Genomic DNA, 22866 nt, shown 5'->3' with positions numbered 1-22866 from the left:
AAAACAGCTTTCCTGGTTGCTTGAACATCTGCAAGAAGAGTGAGCGAATTGCAGGCACTGTCGTCTGGGCCACCCTATACTGTGTTCCACAGGGACAGAAAGTTATTGAGGGTTAAACCCTCATTTTTGCCTAAAGTTGTCTGATTTCCATTTAAATCAGAAAATTATTCTGCCCGCGTTCTACCCTCCACCTCATCCCAGTAAGGACTAGGAAAGATTGCACAGGCTGGATCCGGGAAGAGCTCCAAGCTTTTGCATTTCTAGGCTTTCCAAGCTTAGAGTGGATAATCAACTTTTCATTGGCTACACCGGAAGGAAATTGGGTCAATTGGTGTCAAAACAAACCATATCATGTTGGATTGTGCTTTGCATTTCAGAATGCTGCAGATTGGCAGGCAAAGACCCAACAGAAGGCTTAAGGGCCCATTCCACCAGAGGCATAGCCTCTTCGACAGCCCTTCAAAGAGGTGTTCCCATAAAATCTATTTGTGAAGCAGCAACTTGCTCATCGCTGCACACTTTTTCTAACTTCTATAGTCTGGATGCTTCCCAGTCTAAAGAGCTTGCTTTCAGTAAAGTAGTGCTATATTCGGCCATATAGTATTAAAAATCTACTCCCTCCTCCAGAGAGCTTTCTACACTGCTTTGGGAGTCTATCTAAGATGAGGAATACGTTGGAGCACACAATCCATTTGAAGAACAAGTTACTTACCAACTGGTAACGTTCTTTCGACTGGATGTTCCTCCAAAGTATTCCTCATCGCCCTCTCATTCTACCCCACTGTAGATATTCCGGGTTATTCCCACTTCAACTCTCGCAAGGCTGATACCTGGCTACCTACACAATCCATACAACAGAGCAAGAGGAGGAAATATAGAACTGAGGCCAAGGGGCGCCGTACGTGCTACTTGTATACCCGATGACGTCACCCTTGACGGAGGCCTCCGAGGGACCTCGACGCCCGGCGCCCTCTGCCAAGAATTCTTTTTCCGAAGCAGCTAAAGCTGGATGGAATACATCTAAGATGAGGAATACATTGGGGGAACATCCAGTGGAAAGAACGTGAACAGTTGATAAGTAACTTGTTTGATCGGGGGATATTGAACAAGTAGAGTTCTTGGACGATCGTGACTCATCTATAGTTATGGATGCAGTTGGGAATCGTCCTAAACTTGATATGGCAAGTACGGGAAGATTTATACAATCTAGGTTTTCTTCTCAGTAAGCAATCCACTGTACTCTTATGTCTCTACTATAGAAAAGGAAAACCAATTTCAACCAAATGTAATTAACTTAAATAACCAAACCCTGAACTTGCAAACTTTATCGAGGTCACAACATCATATCTCAACGGCCCAAACAACTAGGACATTTATGCCCCCTAGATAACCCATGCAGACTGCTCCCTGGTGTCATGGACTACTAGAGGGATTAAGCATTTGACCATCATGAATATAAATCCACTAAATGATTTTGATATAATTGTCCTTCAAGAGGTTTGGCTAGTCCCTGCCAAATTACCAATAAGAGAGACCCATGTCAGGCCTTTTGGTTGCCGTAAAATCTACTCTCAATTTAAAATTTGAACCTTGGGACTCTACGACTGTTTCAACAATTGGTCAGGATCAAATCTACCTGCTACACGGTCGCCCGGATAAACATATATTGGAACCATGAAAGAATTTGTGATGATGAATTCAACGATCTTGTAGTTTTGTTAGATATCATCTGCACCGATTCTACCGTCGACCATACTCTCATAGCAGGAGATCTGAATGTCAAATGCATTCAAACCTCTAAAGTTCCACTCGCGCCTATAGCACTTTCGATGGTCTGGATTTATGAAAGGGAGGCAGCTCCTCCTGATTAATGGCTGTATATCGGGAGACATCCCTCCCGGTTATGCCTGGCATAGGGGCAAGCAAAAGGCCTTGATCGTCACACAGATAGAAGTCTGTTTGCCATTGCATAAGACTCGCATATTACCACAATCCATCAGTGACCACAATCTATCTCTAACATGGTCCTGGAATAACACTGCAAACGTTCCTTGCTCTTTCTAATTGAAGTCATCGATTCAAATGGACCCCGACGTCATTAAAGGACCTTAATATGCACTTGAAATATCCATCTAATATGTTCCTTGAGCTAGTGAGATCGCAGGGCCATTATGTTGCAGCGCTGTACATGTTTAAAACCAAATCACATCCACAGGTTAATGCCACCTTGAGTCATATACATGCTTATGATCAAGAACTTGTAGCTAAGAGATCTTGCTATCGGGCAGATCAAATAGTCGGTTTCAATTTCTATTGTAGACGACCTGCCGCATCCAGCCAAGGGAAAGCAGCTAAAATCCTTAAAATCCAAATATAAGAACTGGATTAGGGCAAAGAAGGCACTGATGTATCAACATGATGCAGAACATATACTATCTGCATTAGCATCCAAAAGCTCCGCTCTCATCTAGGGACTGCTGAACAAAGCCAGTGAACGCACCCAAGTAGGAGCCCAAATAAACACTGTACCAGAAGAAGTACGGGTGACCTATTACAAGACTTTGTATGAGGCCATCCCATTCTCTTCTACTGTCAATCAACGGCTGTTGAGTGGGGCCTACACAATCAAATTCAACATAGAAGATATTTGCTTCCACATAATGAAACTAAGCTCTTCTAGGGCACTATGCCCCGATGGTGTCTCTAACAGAATGGTTATGTCACACCCTCAAGCGTGGGCAAAAATATGAATGGTTATTTTCAGTCAGGCCATATATAACCATCAAATTCCGCAATCCTGGTGGTGATCCATTGTGACCCCCAATATAAAAAAGGTGATCGCCAAGATCCGGGAAATTATAGACCAGTTACTCTGTTAGATGACCTGGCAACATTTTTGCCAGGCTTTTACTTGGAGACCTTAGCTCATGGATAAAAGTAACAGACATTCAAGACCCATATCAAACTGGCTTTGTGTCAGGTTTAGGCACATCTATAAATCTGCAAACCATACAGCATATAAAATTACAAGAATTACGGAGAAAACATCCGGTCTACATGGCCTTTATAGTTTTCCTAGTTTTCCAGGCCGCTTTTGATTTGCTTTCCAGGGAACTATTGATAAAGAAATTGACGGAAGTGGCATGTCCAAATTAATTATTCACTGGATAGTCCAGTTACATTCTGAAACCACTATACAAATTCAACTTTCTATGGATGGAAATTTATCAGCCCCCCTTCTTGCACACCGGGGGCTGAAATGAGGATGCATACTAGAGTTGTTTCTCTTTTTATTTCTTCATCGCTGACTTGAGACACTGCCTCACACAAGTGACATCTGATCCTCCAAAGTTAAGCATCCATCCGATTCTCCTGATTGTTTTACGCCGACGACTCAGCCTTACTGGCCAAAACTCCCAGGGATTGCAAGCTATATTGAAACAACTTGGCGAATATGTGAACAATTTTATGACCATTAACCAAGCCAAATGCAAGGTCATGATAAGCTCTACCAAACGTCTTAGAAACAGATCAGTGCCTAAATGGTCCCTCCAAGGGAGACCAATGGAGATTGTTGACGGGTATAAGTACTTAGGCCTTACCATTAATAATCATTTGCAAGACCTTCCTTACCTTAAAGTCCTACAATCGAAATTGAAACCGACTATAGCTCAGGCACAGGTTCTCCAAGCAAAATATGGCACATTGTCTGCCATGCCATCCCTGACCTTCTATAAACAAAGTAATTCCTATTGTAGCATACAGCGCTGAATCTAAATCATGGCACCCTGAAATCCTCTGGTTAAGAATGAAAGGACGCTTCTGGAGAACAGTTCTTGCCTCAAAGCCAATCAATGTGCGCTATTTGGCATGAATTGGGGTTAGTATCATTAAATGCCCAATACACGTGGACATTATATTCTGCCTACAGAAAACATCTACTCCCGGCGAAAGACAACTTGCTAATGCACGTAATCTCTGCGTATATGACTATGACTCACAAAAAAATGCAAAAATTGAGGCAGACAATCCAAGAGACTCATTGATGTGTCAGTCTTTATTAACTGAAAATCCATCTAGAACTAAGGTAAAACTTTGGTTATATCATTGGATTTCAACAACAGATAACTGTATGAAATTGAGCCTATTCAGAGAGCATAACTTTCTGCCAAAGAAACTAAATTCTGTAGAGCCATATTTGATATTTCCAGCACAAAAACGGAGAAATCAGTTCATGAGATTCATACTGAACCTTTGGCACACCAATGATGTGCTACATAGGCGTTGCATAGTCGGCAAAGAGGCAAATAATGGCAGATTCTGCTTGAAAACTGACCAACCTGAGACTACTAACTGTGTGTCCTCAGATGTCTAATGCAAGGAGGAAACCTTTTTACCACCCATTTCCGAAAATCATATAGCAACCTCTGGGATGCTCTCTTTAACTATCAACGAACATCAACCAATATAGCCATTGTGAATTATCTAGAATCGCTTAAACTTAGTCTACAGTGGAGACAGCAGTCAGATCTTGATGTCTAAAAAAACTACTTCGAATCTTGGTACAATATTGAGGGAGTCTTAGACTGCAGGACCTACCAAAAATATTATCAAGTGAAGGAGAAATTTTACGTGTTTATGCTGTATGAAACGATTATTTGAACTTCTATTAATATCTTTATCTGTTTATCAGACAAAGATTTAATCAAACTTTCCCTTTTATTAGAACGCTTGCAAGCAGTGAGCCTCTTGAATATAGGTGTCTCTATATTGGTCTCCTTTTCCATCCTTTAATTATATTGTTTGCATCTTTTTATCTCATGTTTGCATTTCCACTACTCTGACTCAGGAGAGCTCCCAATTTCATTAATATCTGTAAAAATTGGTTTGTGATAACTTAAATGCATTTCTTTTACATGTTTGTTTTTTTAATTATCTGCATTGGCACTATGCATATTACAGACCAGACAGTGGAAGTTCGTTGGAACTACTAAACAATCTATGAATTATATGATCATTTATTACTCGTCCATTGTTGCTTGAACTAGCTCTGTGATACCTCATATATATTTTTCTTGTATTTTTGTTTTTTAATCACTTGTTGATATTATTACATTTTAGTTTCGATAATGGGCTTTTGTTTGAAATATTTAAAAATCTGTGAATCTTAAATTTGTAAGAAAATAAATTGAAAGGTGGATTTTGTCAACTAAATCAATAAATAAATACAAAAATAAATTAGACCAGGTAACACACACACATACGCACGCACGCGCACACAACTATGCTAAAATACCACCTACATCTAGAGGCCTCAAAATGTGCACTAGCCACTAGCTAGAGATAATTGACTCTTGGCAAGTGAAAAATTGTGTGAGGGGTGCATAAGGAGAATTGAGGGTGGTGAGTTTTAAACCCTGACCTATAAATTTCTCTTTGCTTATTATATACCCTGCAGAGTTCGAAATATCCCTTATTCAGGTACTGCGGCACAAAGGTTTGGAGAATTAAATCTAGACGAACCAGCTTGTGTCACGACCTGAAGAGTTTTCAATCTTATGGGCGAAGTAGGATTTTTCTGCATTAAATCTCCTTTTTACATCTGTGGACACATCAGGGTTTTCCAGTCTGCCGCCGGAGGGCTCTTAGTGCAGCTGAGTATGTTTCTTTTGCATGTACTAAAGCGATGGGCACCAAACCTGCCAGTGATGGTCCACTGCCCAGGTTAAGGGCCTGAGCGAGTTAGTGTCCAATGTGGTTGGCTGTGCCATTACCAGCCTGGTCAGCCCACTGCAAAGGGTTATATTGCTATTGGCACACTGTGATTAAACACCTGCTGGTGCTAAAGGCTAATTAGAGAAAAAAAGAAAAATTTAACTTCCTTCAGTGCTGCAAAGCCGTACCTGGAACAGGAGTCCGTTTTTATTCCCGGAGAATACCGCCCGCACGCCGAGCTCCCTGATTGGCTAGTGCCCCTGGCCAGGGTGCTAATGGTAAAATATGAGTTAGTAGCAAGATGAGTGATTTCAGATACTGTTTCTCGGAGCACTGGTTTATTTTTCTCTGGGTATGTGCATGATCAAAGAAGGTAAACAAGTAGCCTCTTTGGCCGGACTTGTGCAACCTCTGATGCATTGCTCTACTTGATAGGGGTTTTTATTTATTTATTGGGTACTTATGATGCGCCTATACACAATGTGTTTCGAGGCGCGACAAGAGGGTAGGGAAAAGGGAAGACAAAACAAACGGTTCTACTAGGCCATGTGAAATTCATAACGTGCAAGTGCAGTAAGCGAAGTGCAGGGGTGGGTGGTGAGGGAGTGCAGGTTGGGGCAGTAGGACCAGGTGGACAGAGCCAGGGGAAAGCGGAGAGTGCAGGGGAAGGAAGGTCCACAAGCTAAATGCAAGGTAAGGGTCTGGAAGGGCTACAAGGGTGCAGGCCAAGCCAGGCAAGTGCTGAGGTATTTGGGGGAGGGGTGGGAGTGGGTGGGTGGGTCAAGAGGGCAAGTGCAAGTTGAGGGGTGCAGGGTGGCATCCGGGCAGACCAAGTGCAGGGGTAGACTGGAATGGGAGGAGGGGGCTTGGTGCCCTGAAGAGACTGAGGGAACCAGGTAGCCAGTCAAGAAGCAGACAGGAAGAAAAGAAAAAGGTCTTTAGAAACTTCCGGAATTTAAGAAGATCCAGCTCAAGTCTAAGAGGGGCAGGGAGGCCATGCCAGAGCGAGGCACCTGCAGAGGAGAGATCTATCCACCCGCCCCCCACTCTCTGCATGGAAAAGCGTGTGAACTGCAGAGAGTTAGACAACCGAATAGCAGGTATTTAGGGGGAGCGGGTTGTATGTAGAGGGGTCCCAGGCCCCAGAAAGCCTCGTGGATGATGCAGAGGGTCTTGAACTTGATCCTCTAAGCAACTCAGGAGCCAGTGGAGGGATTTTAGGACTTGCGAGATGCAGTCCCTGGGCTTGAGGCCAAGGATAAGTATTGCAGTTCTATTCTGGATTAGTTGAAGGGGACGAAGGGAGGGGTTAAGCAGATTAAGGAAGAGGCTGTTGCAGTAGTCGAGCCTGGAGAGGACCAGAGCTCTGTAGACTGTGTTTCTGGGGAAAGGTGAGGAAAGGGAGAATGCCTCTGAGGAGGTGCAGCTGAAAGTGGGCCTTCTTGGCAAGGTCTGTGATGTTGGGAAACCTTCTGATCACTAAATGGGCCACCTTACGACTTGGTTATTTTGAGGGGGCGTCATTTAGAAAGACTGGCATTGTTGATGCTAGTCGAGAGCACTATTCTTGTAGAAAAGGTTGGTGATCCTTTGTGTGTAGTTAAAGGTGCTTTCTTTAGATTTAGGTGCAGCAATTGTTGGTCACAGGTAAAGGGACTTGCAAAACGACCAATTTTTTATATCAGCTGATATTGCTGCTGCCTTGGTGGGGGGATGCACACAATCTTCTGCTTGCTTATGACATAGCTTAAAAACAAAGTTCTCTTTCTTGTTCCCTTTCTTGTTACAGCTGCTTATTGAAGAAAAGGTGTGGGAAGAGGAGGAGTTTAAGAAGAAAGTAGCCCAGTCTGCTGCCTCACGGTGCCAACGCAAGCAACCCATTTCTGTGAAGAAGTCCATGGACAATGACTTACTGGATTCTACTTCAGTGATGCAAAATGACCGCATGGGTGATGGTGAGCCCTGCATGGGGCAGGGGGATGGTGTTGGGCGCCAAGAAGTGGAGCATTTGCTGAAGAGGCATGGTGTTGGGCAGAAGTCAAGCGATGACTCCGGTGTTGCTGACCCAACAGTGGATGTGCTCAAATTTGAAAGTAAGAGCTCCTCCAGCACTGTGGTCATTTTAGAAGTTGGTCCTTTGTTGTGTGCACATACCTTACCCATGTTGCTCTTCATATTGCTCCTTTAGTTTCCCCCCCTTTTACGTTACTTTCATTGAATGTTAAGCCACGGCTTCAACTCAAACTCTCCTCTTACATCCCTGCGCAGCTGCACACCATGCATTTCTTGCTCTCCTTTTGTGCCACCTGACCCGTTTTCCCTGGGTACAGCCTCCTTCCTGGAATAGACCTAAATAAACCAGTTTCATGTGGCGCAGAGCCTTTCAATCCTCTTGGATGCATGCCTTCTACCACTCTTCAGCCAATGCAAGTAGTCATGCTGTTAGCTCTCCCATAATGCTTCTTTATTTTCTCACACAAACATACCCTCCAGGTACCCCCTTTGAGAACAATCTTTTAACTCTAGCTCGCCTACCTCCACAATAGGTGATCTATCTGGCTCTTGCTATTCCAACCATCAGACGCATCTCGCATGTTAGCCCTTCTTGGTCAGACCAGCTGTCTCCCCTCCCGAACATACTCTTCGTGTCTCTGCTTCTTTAGTGACACACCGTGCTTGGCTTGTTTCCCTTTCTAGAATTTCCTCTGTTACCAATTGCTCACTATGGCACTCCTCTTTTGGTCTAGTCCATTTCGATGGCATTTGGCAGCTTATACCTTTGCGGGAAAAGAAAAAGTGAGAGAACAAGTTACATTAGAAAGTATGGAAATCTGGAGGGATTATTTGCACAAATTGTTATCCAATTGCTTCACAAACCATAAATGAACAGAAAAAGAAGATTGGCAAGGAAGCGATTGGGAGCATATGCATTAAATGTGCCACAATTGTGAAAAGTCATAGGATCATAAACGTCAAATATAGCTCCAATAAAAACGTGGGACTGAGCAACGTGGTAATGGGTCTCCAAGTGCAGCCTGTTGCGTGTAGGGCCAAACACAATCAGGAGTTACAGGAATGGGTAAACCAACAGATCAGGAAATGGCAAAAGACCTATCCGAGAGTGGCAGTGACAAAGCACAGAAGGGGCAATATTTCACTGCACTGTGGACTTCATACTCTGGGCTCGGGCAGCAAACACACTGGAGGGTAAAGCAGAGACCAGGTGGGATGATATCCAATACAATCTAGGACAGTGACCACAAAATCAAGGGGTGTGATGCAAATTCAAAGTCGAGTAGAGGCAACAAGAGGCAGGCTGGAGGCAGACAATTCTACATCGCTTACAAAATTAGTAACAGCTTCAGCATACAGAATGAAGAATGGGAAGGGGTGGGCAGGAATCTCAGGACCAATGAAAGTTGTATAGCGAATTGCAATCTGAGGGGACAGACCCATATGTTGGTTGAGGCTGCAACAGTTGCGGACACACAAGCCTGGCCTCGTCTGGGGTGTAAGTCTTTTTGGCCATCGGGGAGGAATTGCCCAAATGGGGCACCAACCACACATTTCTCGTTTGGAGCCCTTGTTTTTCTTGCCCTGCACCATTCTGTCCTGCCTCTCCTGCTTCCCACATGCGATGCCCAAAGAAATTAAAAGAAGGGACAGGTTTATCACCTGTTAGGCTGAGGTATGCCGGAACACTAGGCACCCAAGGATTGAAGTTCTCAACCCCTTTGTTAAAACAAGAGGGTTTGGATAAACACATTTGCAACTTTCGGCAGGCGCTAAGCTCAAGAGGGAGGAATTTCTTGAACAGTGACAGTATGGAGATGAAATACAACGGGTGCAAAGTAGGAGGACCTAGCCTCCCATCCCTACTATACAAAAACCACAGTTTCAATCACTAAGTCACCGAGTGTTTATAGTATTTGTATTTTAATGTATTTATATAGCGCTATATGCCAAAAGAGCTTAACCAAAAATATAAAACAGTACAAATCAAAGTGCTAACACGAGGAAATCAGTAGTACAGCAGATGGTCCTCAACATGAGTGAAGGAGAGGATAGGAAGACAGAACAAAGAGGAAGGGGAAGTGCGTTACAGTGCTTAGCAGCAAGAAGAGTGAAGCAGCAAAGTTGAGGACAGTGGGAGCGAGGGACTGATGGAAGAGACTGGGAATGAAAAGAGCAGAGCTAGGGAGTAGGAGATCTGAGCAGAAAGAAAGGGGGCAGCCATACGATAAAGGCATTTGAACACAACACAGGAAATTACAGAGCAGATGTGATTCAAAAGACATCCACCAAAGTGATATTAACTCTGGGGAAATAAAATTGCGGGGAGATTGAGAGACAAGATGTGTAAATGTGTTGTAGATGGAACAAGCTGAGTGCCTGGTAGACCGAGAAGGAGACTAAACAATAGATCAGATGACAAAAATAAGAGAAGAGTTTTAGCAACACGAAAAGAAAGGAAGAGACGTCCCTTTTGGATGTTGAAAAGGTGAAAACTGGACTGGGCAGTAGTGGAAATATGGAAAGAAATCTAAAGGGAAGAGTCGAAGATTACACAGAGTGCATTCAGGCTGATGGGGAGATTGCAGGGGTGGGGTTAGAAAGGGCAAGGGAAGAGGAATAGTAGTGGCCCGGGAAAAAAAGAGAACCTCATTCTTGGAAGTTTTGACATGAAGGTAACTGTCAGTCATCTAAGACTGAATGGCCAATAGACAGAAATTAGGAGGGGCTGGATAGACTAGGGAAAAAGAGCGGGGGGAAAAAAGAGCTGTGAATAATTTTGTAAAAATGGTGGGAAAGATCAAAAGATGGGAAAATGTAAGCAAGAGGCCGGGGAACTTGGGGGAGGGGGGGGACAATCCTGATCATTAGCATCTACACACCACCATCTCTCCAGGTGGAACTCCTAACGGAGCTTCAGGATTTACTAGCAACACAGGGAGCAGAGATCACCATAGTGGGCGGGGACTTGAACAACGTCCTAGATAAAGACCAAGACAGATGATCCCAAGGGATGCCACCCAGGGGGCAGGTGAGGGGGTCTGGGACACCAAATTGGCATCCTTCCTGTCGACAACCGGGTTACAAGATGTATGGAGGGACTTGCACCCAAATTGGGTGCATTTTTCCTAGCAATGGTGGGATGAAGGGGGCAACGACTCGCAATCCCTCCTGGACTACATGCTGTCGCCCTGCAGGTTATCTGGGAGAGTGAGGGAGGCACGGTATTTGCGTGACTATCGGACCACGTCCCACTGCAAATTCTGCCTGGAGGCGAAAGCCAGAGCATGGAATGGAAACTGGAGATTAAACGTATACCACTTGGGGAAAGATGAGGTTAAGAGAACACTTATAGAAGGTACGTAGGAATATTTTGAATTCAACGTGTGGACAGTAATATTGCGTTATGAGAGGCGTATAAAGCAGTGAGTGACAGCACAGAATTCAATAGGGACCATGGAAGTGAAGAGGAGAGCCAATATGCAGGAGAAAGAGGAGGAGGTAGAGGAAGCTGAGAGGCACCACACGCAGGTGCCGATGGGCGAGAATAGGAGGGACCTCACCAGGGTGGCCGATGAGTTGAAGGAGATGGCGTTGGACAATGCCCACTCTGCAAATTTGGCGTAACGGGCAAGTATTTGCATCCTGGGGGATAAAGGAGAAAGGATGTTGGCGTGGCTGGAAAGGAGGGAAGAAGGGGCGAGATGGGAGCAGGCGTTTGCAGACGGGGCAGAGGGAGAGGATATAGCCCAAGCCTTTGCTGATTATTATCAGACCCTATATGCTGAGGCTATCTGGGCAACCCCTGAAGAAATAGAGGCACCTGACGGATATAGCCTTGCCGCAACTAGGGAAGAGGGAGCGCCTAGAATTAGAGGTGGACATAACCAAAGAGGAGCTTGACAATGCCCTTGAAGGACTGCAAACACGGAAAACCCCTGGACCTAAGGGGTTTCCGGTAGGATACTGGAGGTGTGTGTGTGTGTGTGGGACAAAGTAGGTGACCAACTGTTAGGAATGCTACGGAAAGTTAGGCGAAGGGGGGGGGGAACTCCCTGAAGACCTTAGAATGGTCAATATCGTGGTGATCCACAAAGAAAAACACTGCTGACCGAATGCCCCTCATATCGGCCAATTTCACTAATAAATGTGAGGCCAAAATCCTTGCCAAGGTCTTAGCAAACGGGTTGCTATCAGATCGGAAGGGTAAATCCATCCGGACCAGTGTGGGTTTGTGCCAGGGAGGGCCACCTGAATGAACCTGAGAAGATTACATGACGCATTGGCACTCTGAATCTCTGGAAGGGAACCACACGATCATGGCCCTGTGCTCGGAGAAAGCCTTTGATTTGGTCGATTGGGGGTTCCTATGGGCGGTGATTAACAAAATGGGCTTAGGGCCTGATACATGAAATGGGTGAAGTTGTTCTATGCGAGATCGCTTGCCAAAGTAAGGGTGAAAAATCCTACATGCATGTTTCTGCTGCAGAGGGGCACCTGACAAAGATGCCTGCTGTCCCCTCTGCTATTCCTTCTGGCAATTGAATCGCTGGCACAGGTTCTCTGAATGGGCCCCAATATTTGTGGGTTCCGGTGGCCCGGGGGCTGGGAAGATAGGGTATCCCTGTATGTGGATGGCAATCTGGTGTACCCTGGGGGACACAGATTGGGGCTGAGGGTTATTCACTTTCTACAGGAATTTTGGTGGTACTGTGGGCTTAAAATCAACTGAGGGAAATCTGTGGTCATGCCAGTTAAAGGGGGTCGAGCTCCCGTGCCCAGGGGGATGCCCCCTTTGGGTTGAAATAAAGTGTTTCAAATACCTTGGTATTAAGGTACAGGGAGACTTGGGGACATTCCTGAAAGAAAACTTGGACCCGGTCATTATCAAACTCCGGGTTGACCCAAAACATTGGGCTACCGTGCCAGTGGCACTGCTGGGACGAGTTGCTGGCCCTCCCTAGGTTACTGTATGCACTACAAAACACACCTATGTGTCCCAAACACGCACTTCAGAGTGATTAACTCCCTAGTAAGAGGGGCAGGAAGAGGTGCGGGGGGTAAGAGTCCACGCATAGCACTGACTATCTTAACAAGATCACTATGGAGAGGTGGAGTGGGTCTCTCAAACATTAAGAAGTACTACTTGTCTGCCCACCGAATAATGCCTAATGAATGGTTATTTGGCGGGAGGGACCTGTCTCTTACTAGGCTTGAATTAGACTTATAGCAGGGGGTGGACCCACTGCAGGTGCACCATTGGAGCAATGGATGGAAGTCACTCCCCCCCCCCCCCCCACCCCCCCCCCCCCCCCCCCTTAGTCGGGCGGAAATTGATGCAGATAAGGGAAGAGTTTACCAAAGCAATGGGTTGGGAGGGAAAGATCACTAGAGCACAGCCGCTATGGAACAGCCCACACTTGTGGGGAGATCCAGAAACTTGGAAACCACCCACGTTGGACACGGGCAGGGATCGCCAGGGTCGGGGATATGCTTGGGAATCGAGCCCTACTACCGTTCACGGACCCAAGATATATATGGCCTGGGCCAGGGTGGTGGAATATATGTATCTACGCTTGAGGCATGCAATGACTGCCCAGTTTGGTGATGATCTAGACTTACAGTAACACAGCCCTCTAGAAATAATTGGTTCACTGAGGCCCTCCAGAAGAGAGGGATATCCACCCTGTACCAGGCCATAAACGTCACAGCCCTCCCACTAATGCAACTAAAAGAAAAATAGGAAAGGGACCTCAGGGACATGGAAAGTGACGAGTGGGTCGAGGCCATGGTGGCAGTGAGGCAGGTGAACATATCCTCGAGGTTGAGACTGATTCGGTACAAAATACTACACAGAATATATCTTTCAAGGGATAGGCTTCACAAGATGTGCAGAGCCGAGGAGGATAGGCGTCTCAAATGTAGGGGGTCGTCTGCGGCGGTCAGTACTTTCTCTCACCATCTCTGGGAGTGCTGAAGGGGTATCCGTTGTGGGACCGGGTCCTGGGGACGATGAACCGGGTTTTAGGTAGAACGGTCCCCAAGGACCCCAAAAGTTACTGCTACATACCATTGGGGAGATGGAGGGAACGAGATGGGACAGCAAACTGACCACAATCGCAGCAATAGTAGTCGAAATGAACCTGTCGGCTAAGTGGGGGTCCAAAGAAATGCCGACGATGATTAACTGGGAAATGGGCATGGAGCATGGAGAAAATCGGATACAGGACAAGAGGGATGCCTGGGATATACCAGAAACTCTGGGGGGAAATGGGAGGTGGCAGATGTGTAAAAGTAGGAGAAAGAAGGGTTCGAGGATGGGAGGGAGCAAAAAGGAACAGAGGGGAAGGAGCATGGGAAGTGGGGAAACTGACCGGGGTGGGCAGGCTGGGGGGTACTTGCATTGTGCAAGTTGAGAATATTGTTGGTTTTAATGCAAAAATGCTAATGAGTTAAAGAATATATATATGTAAGCAAGATGAATAGTATAAAGCGAAAATAAAGAAGAGAACCCTGTGAAACACCATATTGAAGAGAAAATACTAGATTGGCTAGCCCTGCAAACCGAGTAGGTGTGGTTAGGAAGAGAAGAATGAAACCAGTTAATTACCTAGCCTCTGAAACCAACATGGGGAGAGGGCGCAGAAGAGTGGTTGACTGTGTCAAATGCTGCTGGCAAATCGATGAGAACAAGTAGGGAAGATTGCTTGCCGTATCGACTGTAGAGGAGACAGTCTGAGAGAAGTGAGCTATGTAGAGTGGAACGGGCAAAAAGCCAGATTGATAGTAAGGGAGAAGAGTGATTAAGATGAGCAGTTGATTGAGAATAGACGGCACACTGTAGGAGTCTTCAGAGAAAAGGAAGAAGTGAGAGAGGCTGGTAGTTCAAATGAAGGGTGGGTTTGAGAGAGGGGTTCTTTAGAATAGGAAGGATGGCCGCATTTTCGAATGGAGAAGACAAAGTAGAAGATTGCAAGAAAGAACTAAAAAGCATAGTAAGAAATGGAAGGAGAAGAGATTATACCTTAGGAATCATTGAAGGGGGTCAGAGGGTAGTGGTGGGGTGAGCTTTGGCAATCAAACAAGGATATGTCCAAAAGAGGGAGAAAGGAAGACTTAACAGAAAAGGAAGATGCAGGTGATAGAGGCATAGAGAAGAAAAGGAACAAAAAGTGGAGTCGAGAAATGAGGCAAAGGCAGACGTGGAAAGAGAAGAGGAGTATGGTAGTATCGAATAGGGTAGGAGAGAGGCTATGCTTCAAGATGTGGAAAAGACATCAAGGATAAGAGAAGGAATTGAGTTCTGTTTTGCACTTTCAGGTCCAGAGGAGACTTGGACTTTCCATCAATGCTCACCAGTACTTCGAATGGAGCGAAAAGACTGTGTCAGGCATGGTTGGGGAGGTTTACGCATTGGGATTGGGGAAATGGGGAGCACAATATAGAGGAATCAAGAGTGTCAGATTATAATGGAAAAGAGAAGTAGCAGCCAACAAATAAGGACGAGAAGCTGTTGGGTTGAGAGAGAGGAAAAAAAAAGTAGAGATGAAGGTCGGTCATTGAAACAGCAGAGATCACGTTACAAATGAGAAGGGGAAGAAGTGGGTGAGTGAGGAGTCGGGAGTGAAAAGAGAATGGTTGAAAGAGTAGATGCGAAGGGCAGATACTGTGGTGATGGATAAAGAGGATAAAAGATTACATCCAAGGAGCAATGAGAAGGAGGCATTGGAACATTGGAAAGGAGATTGAGTGAAGAAGAGCATAGTGTGAGAAACCAGAAGTGTCTCACCTGTTAGTCCCAGCTGATCTCTCTCTCAGGATCCCAGGCCACGGCCATCAGCTTTGGATCCAGTCCCTGGTGGTGGACCAGTGCGGGATGATCACCTGGGTAAGGGGTCTTCTGGGATTGGGACACCGGATGGTGAGATGTGGTATCCCTCCCCCTGCAACACCTTTACCCCATCCTACCAGGTAGGATACATGGGAACCTTTCCCCCTGTCCACCCTTTCCCTTCTCCAGAACTTTCACACTGGCAGCCCACTCTGGGAGAAAACACTCGCACCTGAGCAGAGTATCTGACATGTCCGGCTACTGGGGACAGGCAAGGTCAGGCAGTTACTGACGTATCACTCACACCTAACTTCCATTAGACTTCCCCACACAAATAAAATGCAGACTCTGAGCAAGGCAAAGCACACAAAGGTATAACAGTTTCAAGTCGGCAGCTGAATGAAGGGATAAAGACTGTAAACCAAGAAGGGTTTGTAAGAAGGGAATTACTCTTGACCTTTTCAGCCAGATACCAAGAAACCTCTGAGGCAGAAAGCGCAAGGCCATTAAGCCAGACAAAAAATCCTGCATTGTGTGTCGGAGATACCGAAGGCCCTCCCGCGAAACTGACCAAGGCGGGGAGGAGCAGCAGCAGCCTCTGTGGTATCATCCTTGGTTCCAAGAAGAAAGAAGTGCCAGAAAGAGCAACACAGCCAGTGAGTTGGGGCGACCAATGCAAGACCAGTCTGTGTTGAAGTCAAGGTTGCAAGCGGCAACATTGTACAATGAGTGCTGGAACGAACATTGTTACGCGTCTGTTGAAAGACAAAAGTAAAGCTAAACTGCTGATGAATGTTTGAGCCTAAGAAGGAAAGGTACGGTGGTCATTGACAAAGTGGTCCGGCACCGTGGATGTGCTCAATCGAAAGTCTCTGTAAGGTATCCTGCCAAGAGAAACAAAAGTAGACGATTGATGAGAATAATTGTGTGAAGTTAATCGAAGTGGTCCTGTGACCATTCAAGCAAAAGCCATTGCACATTTTAAAAGTCTTCGATTTTGTTGTTGGGATCTGAGCCCGAATGAGGGAGACCAAGTGTGAATATTGTGACAAAAAGGGGGTCCCAGCCTGAAGAGGGAGACCCCTGATGAACATTGTAAGGGAGAACTTGTGCATGTGAATTTCCTGATAGGAATGGAACTTTGAGACTTTGTTACAACACACTCTCTGCAGTAAGAGACTGTTATTGAAGAGGCTTTGGCAGAAGGGCCTGATGTCTGTGCTTTGAATTATGTCTGAGAAGCCAGAGTGTGCGAAGCTCGAACGTGCCGCCTTGTCCCGTGCTGAAAACGTGAGGAAGGTGTTGAGGAGAATTCTCATAAATGGTTGATTTCTCTTACCTAAAGAGTCCCCCAGCAGCTTTGCTGGATTTCTAGGATTTATTTTTTTCACCTGGTAAGAGTGTGAGCCTTTTTTCCCACTCTTACATGTGTTTTGCTATGTGTATTTCTACTTTGTGTGATCTTGGGCACTGGAACATCACCTACTCCATGTGTACCACTTTTTGTGTTACTGTCACGACCCTCGCCCAAAACCCCCTCTGGCAAACCCATTGGCCACGTGGAGTCGGGACTCGGGCCTCTAGAGCCTCCCAGTCGGTCATCCTCTTCAAAAGCCCTTATGGGGCCAGACCTGGTGCCTATGGCACCAGGCTCATACACCATGAACAACAATGTGCTTGGGAACTACTTTGTTGTATTGTCAGCCAACATGGAGGCATCCACATAGCTTGGTTCCTAAGAACCAAGCTATGCGATTTAGTGTTTTGGGTATGGCAGGCCTGGAACTACTTTCCCTGGTACTAATTTACCTGGGCTATATAAACCATACCCTGACTGCAGAACATGCTTCGTGTTACTTTGCAGCTTGCAACGTGACGCTCACCGTGTCCAGCTATTCCCTCGAACCTCGGAGAAGCAGAACCTGCAAGGAGACAAAAGGAACATCATTTGCAGCAGCATCTTATCTGTAGTCTTCATCTTTAAACACTTGCAGCTACTGAGAACAGCCTCCTCGAATCTGCACGCCTCCCGGACAGAACGACCTGAAAGAGGAAGATAGAGGCAACATTAAAGAAAGCTGTAGAGACATTTACAAATTACGAACTGCTTAAAAGGCTTACCTGCTTGGTCGCCTCTCGGCTGGCACCACTCCGAACATTCCACAGGCGCTGAAGAACACTGCGACCTACAAGGAAGGAAAACACAGGTAGGCAAAGGCAAGACTTCGCAGCACTGCGCATAGCGCTTACTTACTGCATCATAGCGCTCTTAATGCGCCCTCATTTACCATTGGGGCTCAACCAAGCCAGTTTGCCATGCTGAAGCTCTGCATACCTAAGGGAAAAAAGAGACCTTTTAAACAAAGAAAGGCATTCAGGATAGCTACAAAACTAAAGAACAGCAATAAGACCTACCTGAACAATATCAAACGGCCGGCATCAGTGAAGTAACTGGACCGCACTCGCCCATGAAAGACAACGCGCCCCTAATTCTACCACAAGGTGAGGAGAGGGCGCCAGAGGGACTGAAAGCATACTGGGGTGGAGGGAGGATACTTGCCCCAGTCGGTCAGTCTCGAACACAGTCCTCCTGTATTTTCAGGCAGAACCTTCCCCGCAGACCACATCAGGGCAAAGCTGAGAAGCATACCAGCGAGTAACCCAGCTGGGTGGCGTCCCTGCAGATACCAGGTGAGCGTAACAGTTACACAGCACCTTCAGTGCAGTGGTACAGGGTTGTCTTTGAGATTTCCCACTGACTCCATTTTTCTGGGCTGACTACTGTCCCCCAGAAACAGGTAAAGTTGCCATTAACTTTATATAGTCACTTTAAAACACAGACCCAGTACACCCCATCTTACATGGAGTATTGGAGAGGGTTAACTCCATCCCTTTTGGTCTGTACCTTTTGGCGACTTGTTTCGCTCCATTAACATTAAGACTTGGCTGGTGGCAGTGGTATCTACCCTAAGATTTATACCGCGGTTATCTTACATGGCGTGGTAATGTTTTAGGCTATTATATTAGCCTCGAACATAAACCCGCTTGACCAAATAAATTTTATTTTGGTTCCGGCTGGGTTTAGTCGCCATTTCTTTTTGTTAGTTTCTCGTGTTTTTCTCTGTGTACCAAACCGGGGATGACTCCTTTGTTCGCTGTCTTTTTGCGGGCTTCTGCACAGAAGCGCTCCTTAAGGCAGCTAATAGGCTAGGTAGGCAGGATGTGAGGGAGGGATCTTCAGACCCCTGCCATGGGTTCCCTTGGTAAACCATGTCGCACTCTTGTCTGATTGGCTATGGGGACTGGCTTTGCCAGGCCAGCCACCAGGCTGTGTGATTGACAGCCAGGCTGTATGAATGGGGGAAAACTGCATAAAAAGCAGGTCTCTGGGACTGGAAAGACCAGAGTCGCCACTGGAACGAAAGAACCAACGAGGAACTGGAAGAAGAGGACCCCTACAATGACTGAACCGCCCGGTGAAGCCCTGCTGCAGGTCTGGATCTCCAAATCCGACGACGAAGATCCTCCAGGAAACTTCTTCCCTTGCACTGGTGGGACCAACCCGTTTGCCCAAACTACAAGCCAGGACCCCTCCCCTGGTCGAATTTGCTGTAAAGCGCTACAGTGGGCCGGATAGCCATGAAGGTCGGACCCTGCTCGGGTTTTAAGGAGCACACCTTTTATTCGTCGTTTGGCGCTGCTGCTGGTTTCTTCCCAAGGTAGTGCAGTACCCTCCAGTCTTCCTACTTCTGATCACTCCGATAGTTGCTTCAGGAACCGTGAGCCTGCAGGAACTACCAGGAACATCTGCCTCAGCTACAGCCCCTCTCCGTTTTAAGGTACTGTGCAAATCTGGTTGTGCGTTTCGCTCAGCCGCGGTGAAAGTGTTTGTAATCTTTCTCCAATCCGAGGGCTTGTCCTTCCCTTCTTTGAACTAACTTTTCTACCAACCAACCTTGTCCAGAATCTGTGCCACAAACTTTACCGCGAACTACCCCGAACTGTGTTATCTTGAGCAAAAGACTTTTGACCTACTGACTTTGGCCCAGAGCCTTTTCTAGCTGATCTCCTCACTGTAGTCTCTCTTGTTCAACTGCTCAGAATACTAACCTGTTGTTTTTGCTTAATTGTTGATAGCTTTCTCTTTCCCTCCCTTCTAAATTGCTGGAGTGCCATTTTGCTCCCACTTCATTTTGTGAGTTTAACTTATCTAGAATTTAAGGGAAGTGGTGTACTGTCACTTGTAGTCTTAATTGTGTATAGTTTTCCCAAAGGGTACTGCATATAATTCTGCTTAACAGAAGTGAAGCGAACTGCTCAACCGTCCCGACATATTATTTCTTGAACACTTTTCTTTTTGCATACACCATTGTCCCACACCCTTTTGTATTTAGAAGTAAGGTTTAGCAATAGGTTTATTAGTAGAGGCCCTTTTATTTGACAGAGACTTGACTAGGACTGCATTATTTGATGGTCGTAGCTTGCTCCAATCCTTCACTTTAGGTTTGGATACGCGTTAAAACAACCCATTTTGAAGTTCAATAAACACCCTTGAACTGGGATCACTTGTGTCCGTCTTCATTATTTGATACCATGCCTTCCTTACAATAGAGAAGGACAGAAGAATGAGTAGTAGCAAGATTGAGATTGAAATTGCCCAGAAGGATCAAGGAAGGATCAAGGAAGCATCAGAACGAGAAGAGATGGAATATTAAGATCATTTCAGAAGGAATTAAGAGGGTGAGGAGGTAGATTAATAGGAAAGCCAAAGGATAGTGTGTGGAGAATAGAGTGCTAACATTCGAAGGTAGAGAACAAGGGAAGATTAGTAGGCGACGGGGAGCTAGAACGAGAGCAGTGGTATAGAATACGAACACTGAGGTTGGGAAAAGGAAGAGTTGAGGAAAGAGCAGGAGTTACCTATTTAGAAATAGTAAGCCAGGTTTCAGTAATATAAAGAAACTGCAGATTAAGGCGAAGAAAGATATCAAACATAATTAGCTCTGTTGCAAATAGCACACATTCTCCAGCATAGGATCTTTCATGGATTCACATGCTGTGAATATTTGCCCGTCGTCAGGCTGGGAAACCTCAGTAACTTTAACTTAGCGTTTGCCTATGGAAAACTTCGACACTTTAGTGTCCTATCAACATCCTTTTTGGATGCTTTAGGCCCCACCAATAGGACGCCTCGTCTAAACAGCCCCGCGGCTTCCCTTCAGATTTCAACCGTCTTCAAACTGTTGGGATCACCGCAGGTTTCTCCATGTTTTGCACGTTTTTTGTTCGTGGGCTAGGATGTCGTCTGGAGCCCAGAAGTCTTTCGGCCGTGTGCTAACTGCGGCATGAAGGTGTATGAAGGGGATGGTCACAGGGTCTGACTTTACCGTCTTTGCCCTCATCACTCGGTGGATACCTGCGAGATATGTCAGGCGTTTTCGCAGAAGACCTTGATGGACCGTAATCGATGGCTCATATGTTGGCTTAATGTGGGCACGTACCCGGCTTCTGAGGTGGGTTTGGCGCGGAGGAGCCAGTCTTCCATAAGGGTGGAGAAATCTGCAGAGCATCGCCGAGCGGCGTCTGCAGAACCTCCTGCTAAGAAGCATCGGGCCGCAGTGCCTGCTTCGTTGGTGGGGAGTAGCAGCAAGTCTTTATCGGCCATCAGTCGAAAGGGGTGAATGGCTCTTCACTGCCCAAGCCTGGTCGGCCGGTCAAGTTTAAGGGGTCTGGTAGTAGGCCCGAGAAGTCTACTGTGTCGGAAAAGGACCTGGGGAAGCAGAGTAAGTCTTTGTCATAGCACTTGTCCAGGGGCCATCACAAGTATTTGTCCAGCCGGGAGTCTTCAAAGCATCGTTCCGGTTCTTCTAAGAAATCTGGGTCTAAATTCGAGGCCAGGGGACGAGGTTCCGACGACTAGCTTGTCGATGGTGGTTTCGTCGTCGACGGTAGTGCTGCAGTCTATGGTCCCGTCGACTGTGGTGTCATCGGGGCTGTCCACGACTTTAACAGATAGTGGTCCACTGCTGTTGTCGTCACAGGTGGAATCGGAAGGGTTGTTGACGATGGGTGGGGCGTGGCAGTCCGCTGCCTTTGCGTATGTCCTTCCTGAGAACATTTTGCAGCAAGATCCTGCTATGTTTTCTGTTTCGAGGGGATTGGGTCCTCCGACGTATTCCATATCTATGACATGTAATCACCACAGCTGTGCTGCTTCGGAAACTTTTTTCTGCGTTGATGCGCCGTCTTCGAGGACCTCGTCCGACGTCATCCGATGTGATAAGTAGGACGCACGACGCCCGTAGCCTCAGTTCCGTTTTTTCCGTGAACGTGTTGCTTCGTGAATCTCGGTTAACGCCTCGACTCTTTGGAGTTCTGTTCTTCGAACCTGTTCGTTTTGTGAAAATCCTTTGTGTGAAGATGTCTTCTACTTCGTCTTCGACCCCACGTCCGGGTTTCAAGAAGTGCGGGGAGTGTGGGTCCAAGATGTCGGTGACGGACTCGCATGACGCCTGCCTCTGGTGCCTCGGGGAGGCCCACGACACGGATGACTGTATCGACTGCCAGTCGCTCACGTCCAAAGCCTTACGCGAACGTAAGAAGAAGTTGTTGGTAGGTCGGGTGTCCAAGCCCAGGAAGTCGAAGTCTGCGGGGCTTTCGCGTCATCGTCGGAAGTCTCGTGGGTCTCCTTCTAGGAGTCGGTCTCGCCACTCCTCCGCCTCTTCGAGGCATTCTCGGAAGCGCCGACACCGGTCGTCTTCCAGGTCCTCTTCGGAGGACTCTGCCCGGCACGTCGCTTACCCCACCAGCCGTGCGACGCCGGAGGAATGGGCTTCCTTCGGGAAGAAAATGCTGGCGATTCTTGAGTCGCAGGGTACTAAGCCGTCCGCGCCCCCGAGTGGGGTCGGTCGTGAGAGGTCGAGAGACACCTCTCGCAAGAGTGGTCGTCACGGGAGAGGTCCTGTTCGGACAAGGAGACTCGTTCTCGACGTACCCGTTACAGGTCCCGGTCCTCGACGCGTTCGAGACCGTGTGCACCTGTGAGGTCTTCGAGGAAGACATCGACGTCTGAGGCGTCGAGGGCGTCGACAGGCTTTCTCGAGGCTCCGGCTCCGAGGAAGTCGTCGAAGCCGTCGACGCTCAGGTCGTCGAGGGACACGCTCGGGGCTCCGGCTTCGAGGGCTGTGTCTACGCCGCCGATGCTGGCAGCGCTGCATCCGACGTTGATGCCGATCCTCTCGGCGCCGATGCCTGTTCTCTCGACGTCGGCGCCGATTCGCTCGACGCCTTTCGTGTGGGAGGTACCC

General features: G+C 46.8%; 1 protein-coding gene across 6 annotated transcripts in view; it reads left to right on the top strand.

The window, feature by feature from the left end:
* The window catches only part of TDRKH (tudor and KH domain containing), a 2163439-nt gene that overhangs the window by 840445 nt on the left and 1300128 nt on the right, over positions 1-22866 (top strand). For 5 of the 6 annotated variants that reach the window (XM_069650772.1, XM_069650739.1, XM_069650780.1 and 2 more), the window contains one exon: positions 7505-7808. In XM_069650772.1, the coding sequence (XP_069506873.1) occupies positions 7505-7808 (304 nt within the window). The remainder of the gene's footprint in view (positions 1-7504; positions 7809-22866) is intronic. The other variant, XM_069650762.1, reaches the window with a different exon arrangement.

This window comes from Ambystoma mexicanum, chromosome 1p (genome assembly GCF_040938575.1).
Source record: "Ambystoma mexicanum isolate Mex_15411 chromosome 1p, UKY_AmexF1_1, whole genome shotgun sequence".
Taxonomy (NCBI): Eukaryota; Metazoa; Chordata; class Amphibia; order Caudata; family Ambystomatidae; genus Ambystoma; species Ambystoma mexicanum.
Note: the sequence above shows the minus strand (reverse complement) of the source record. Positions and strands in the feature narration are given on the sequence as shown.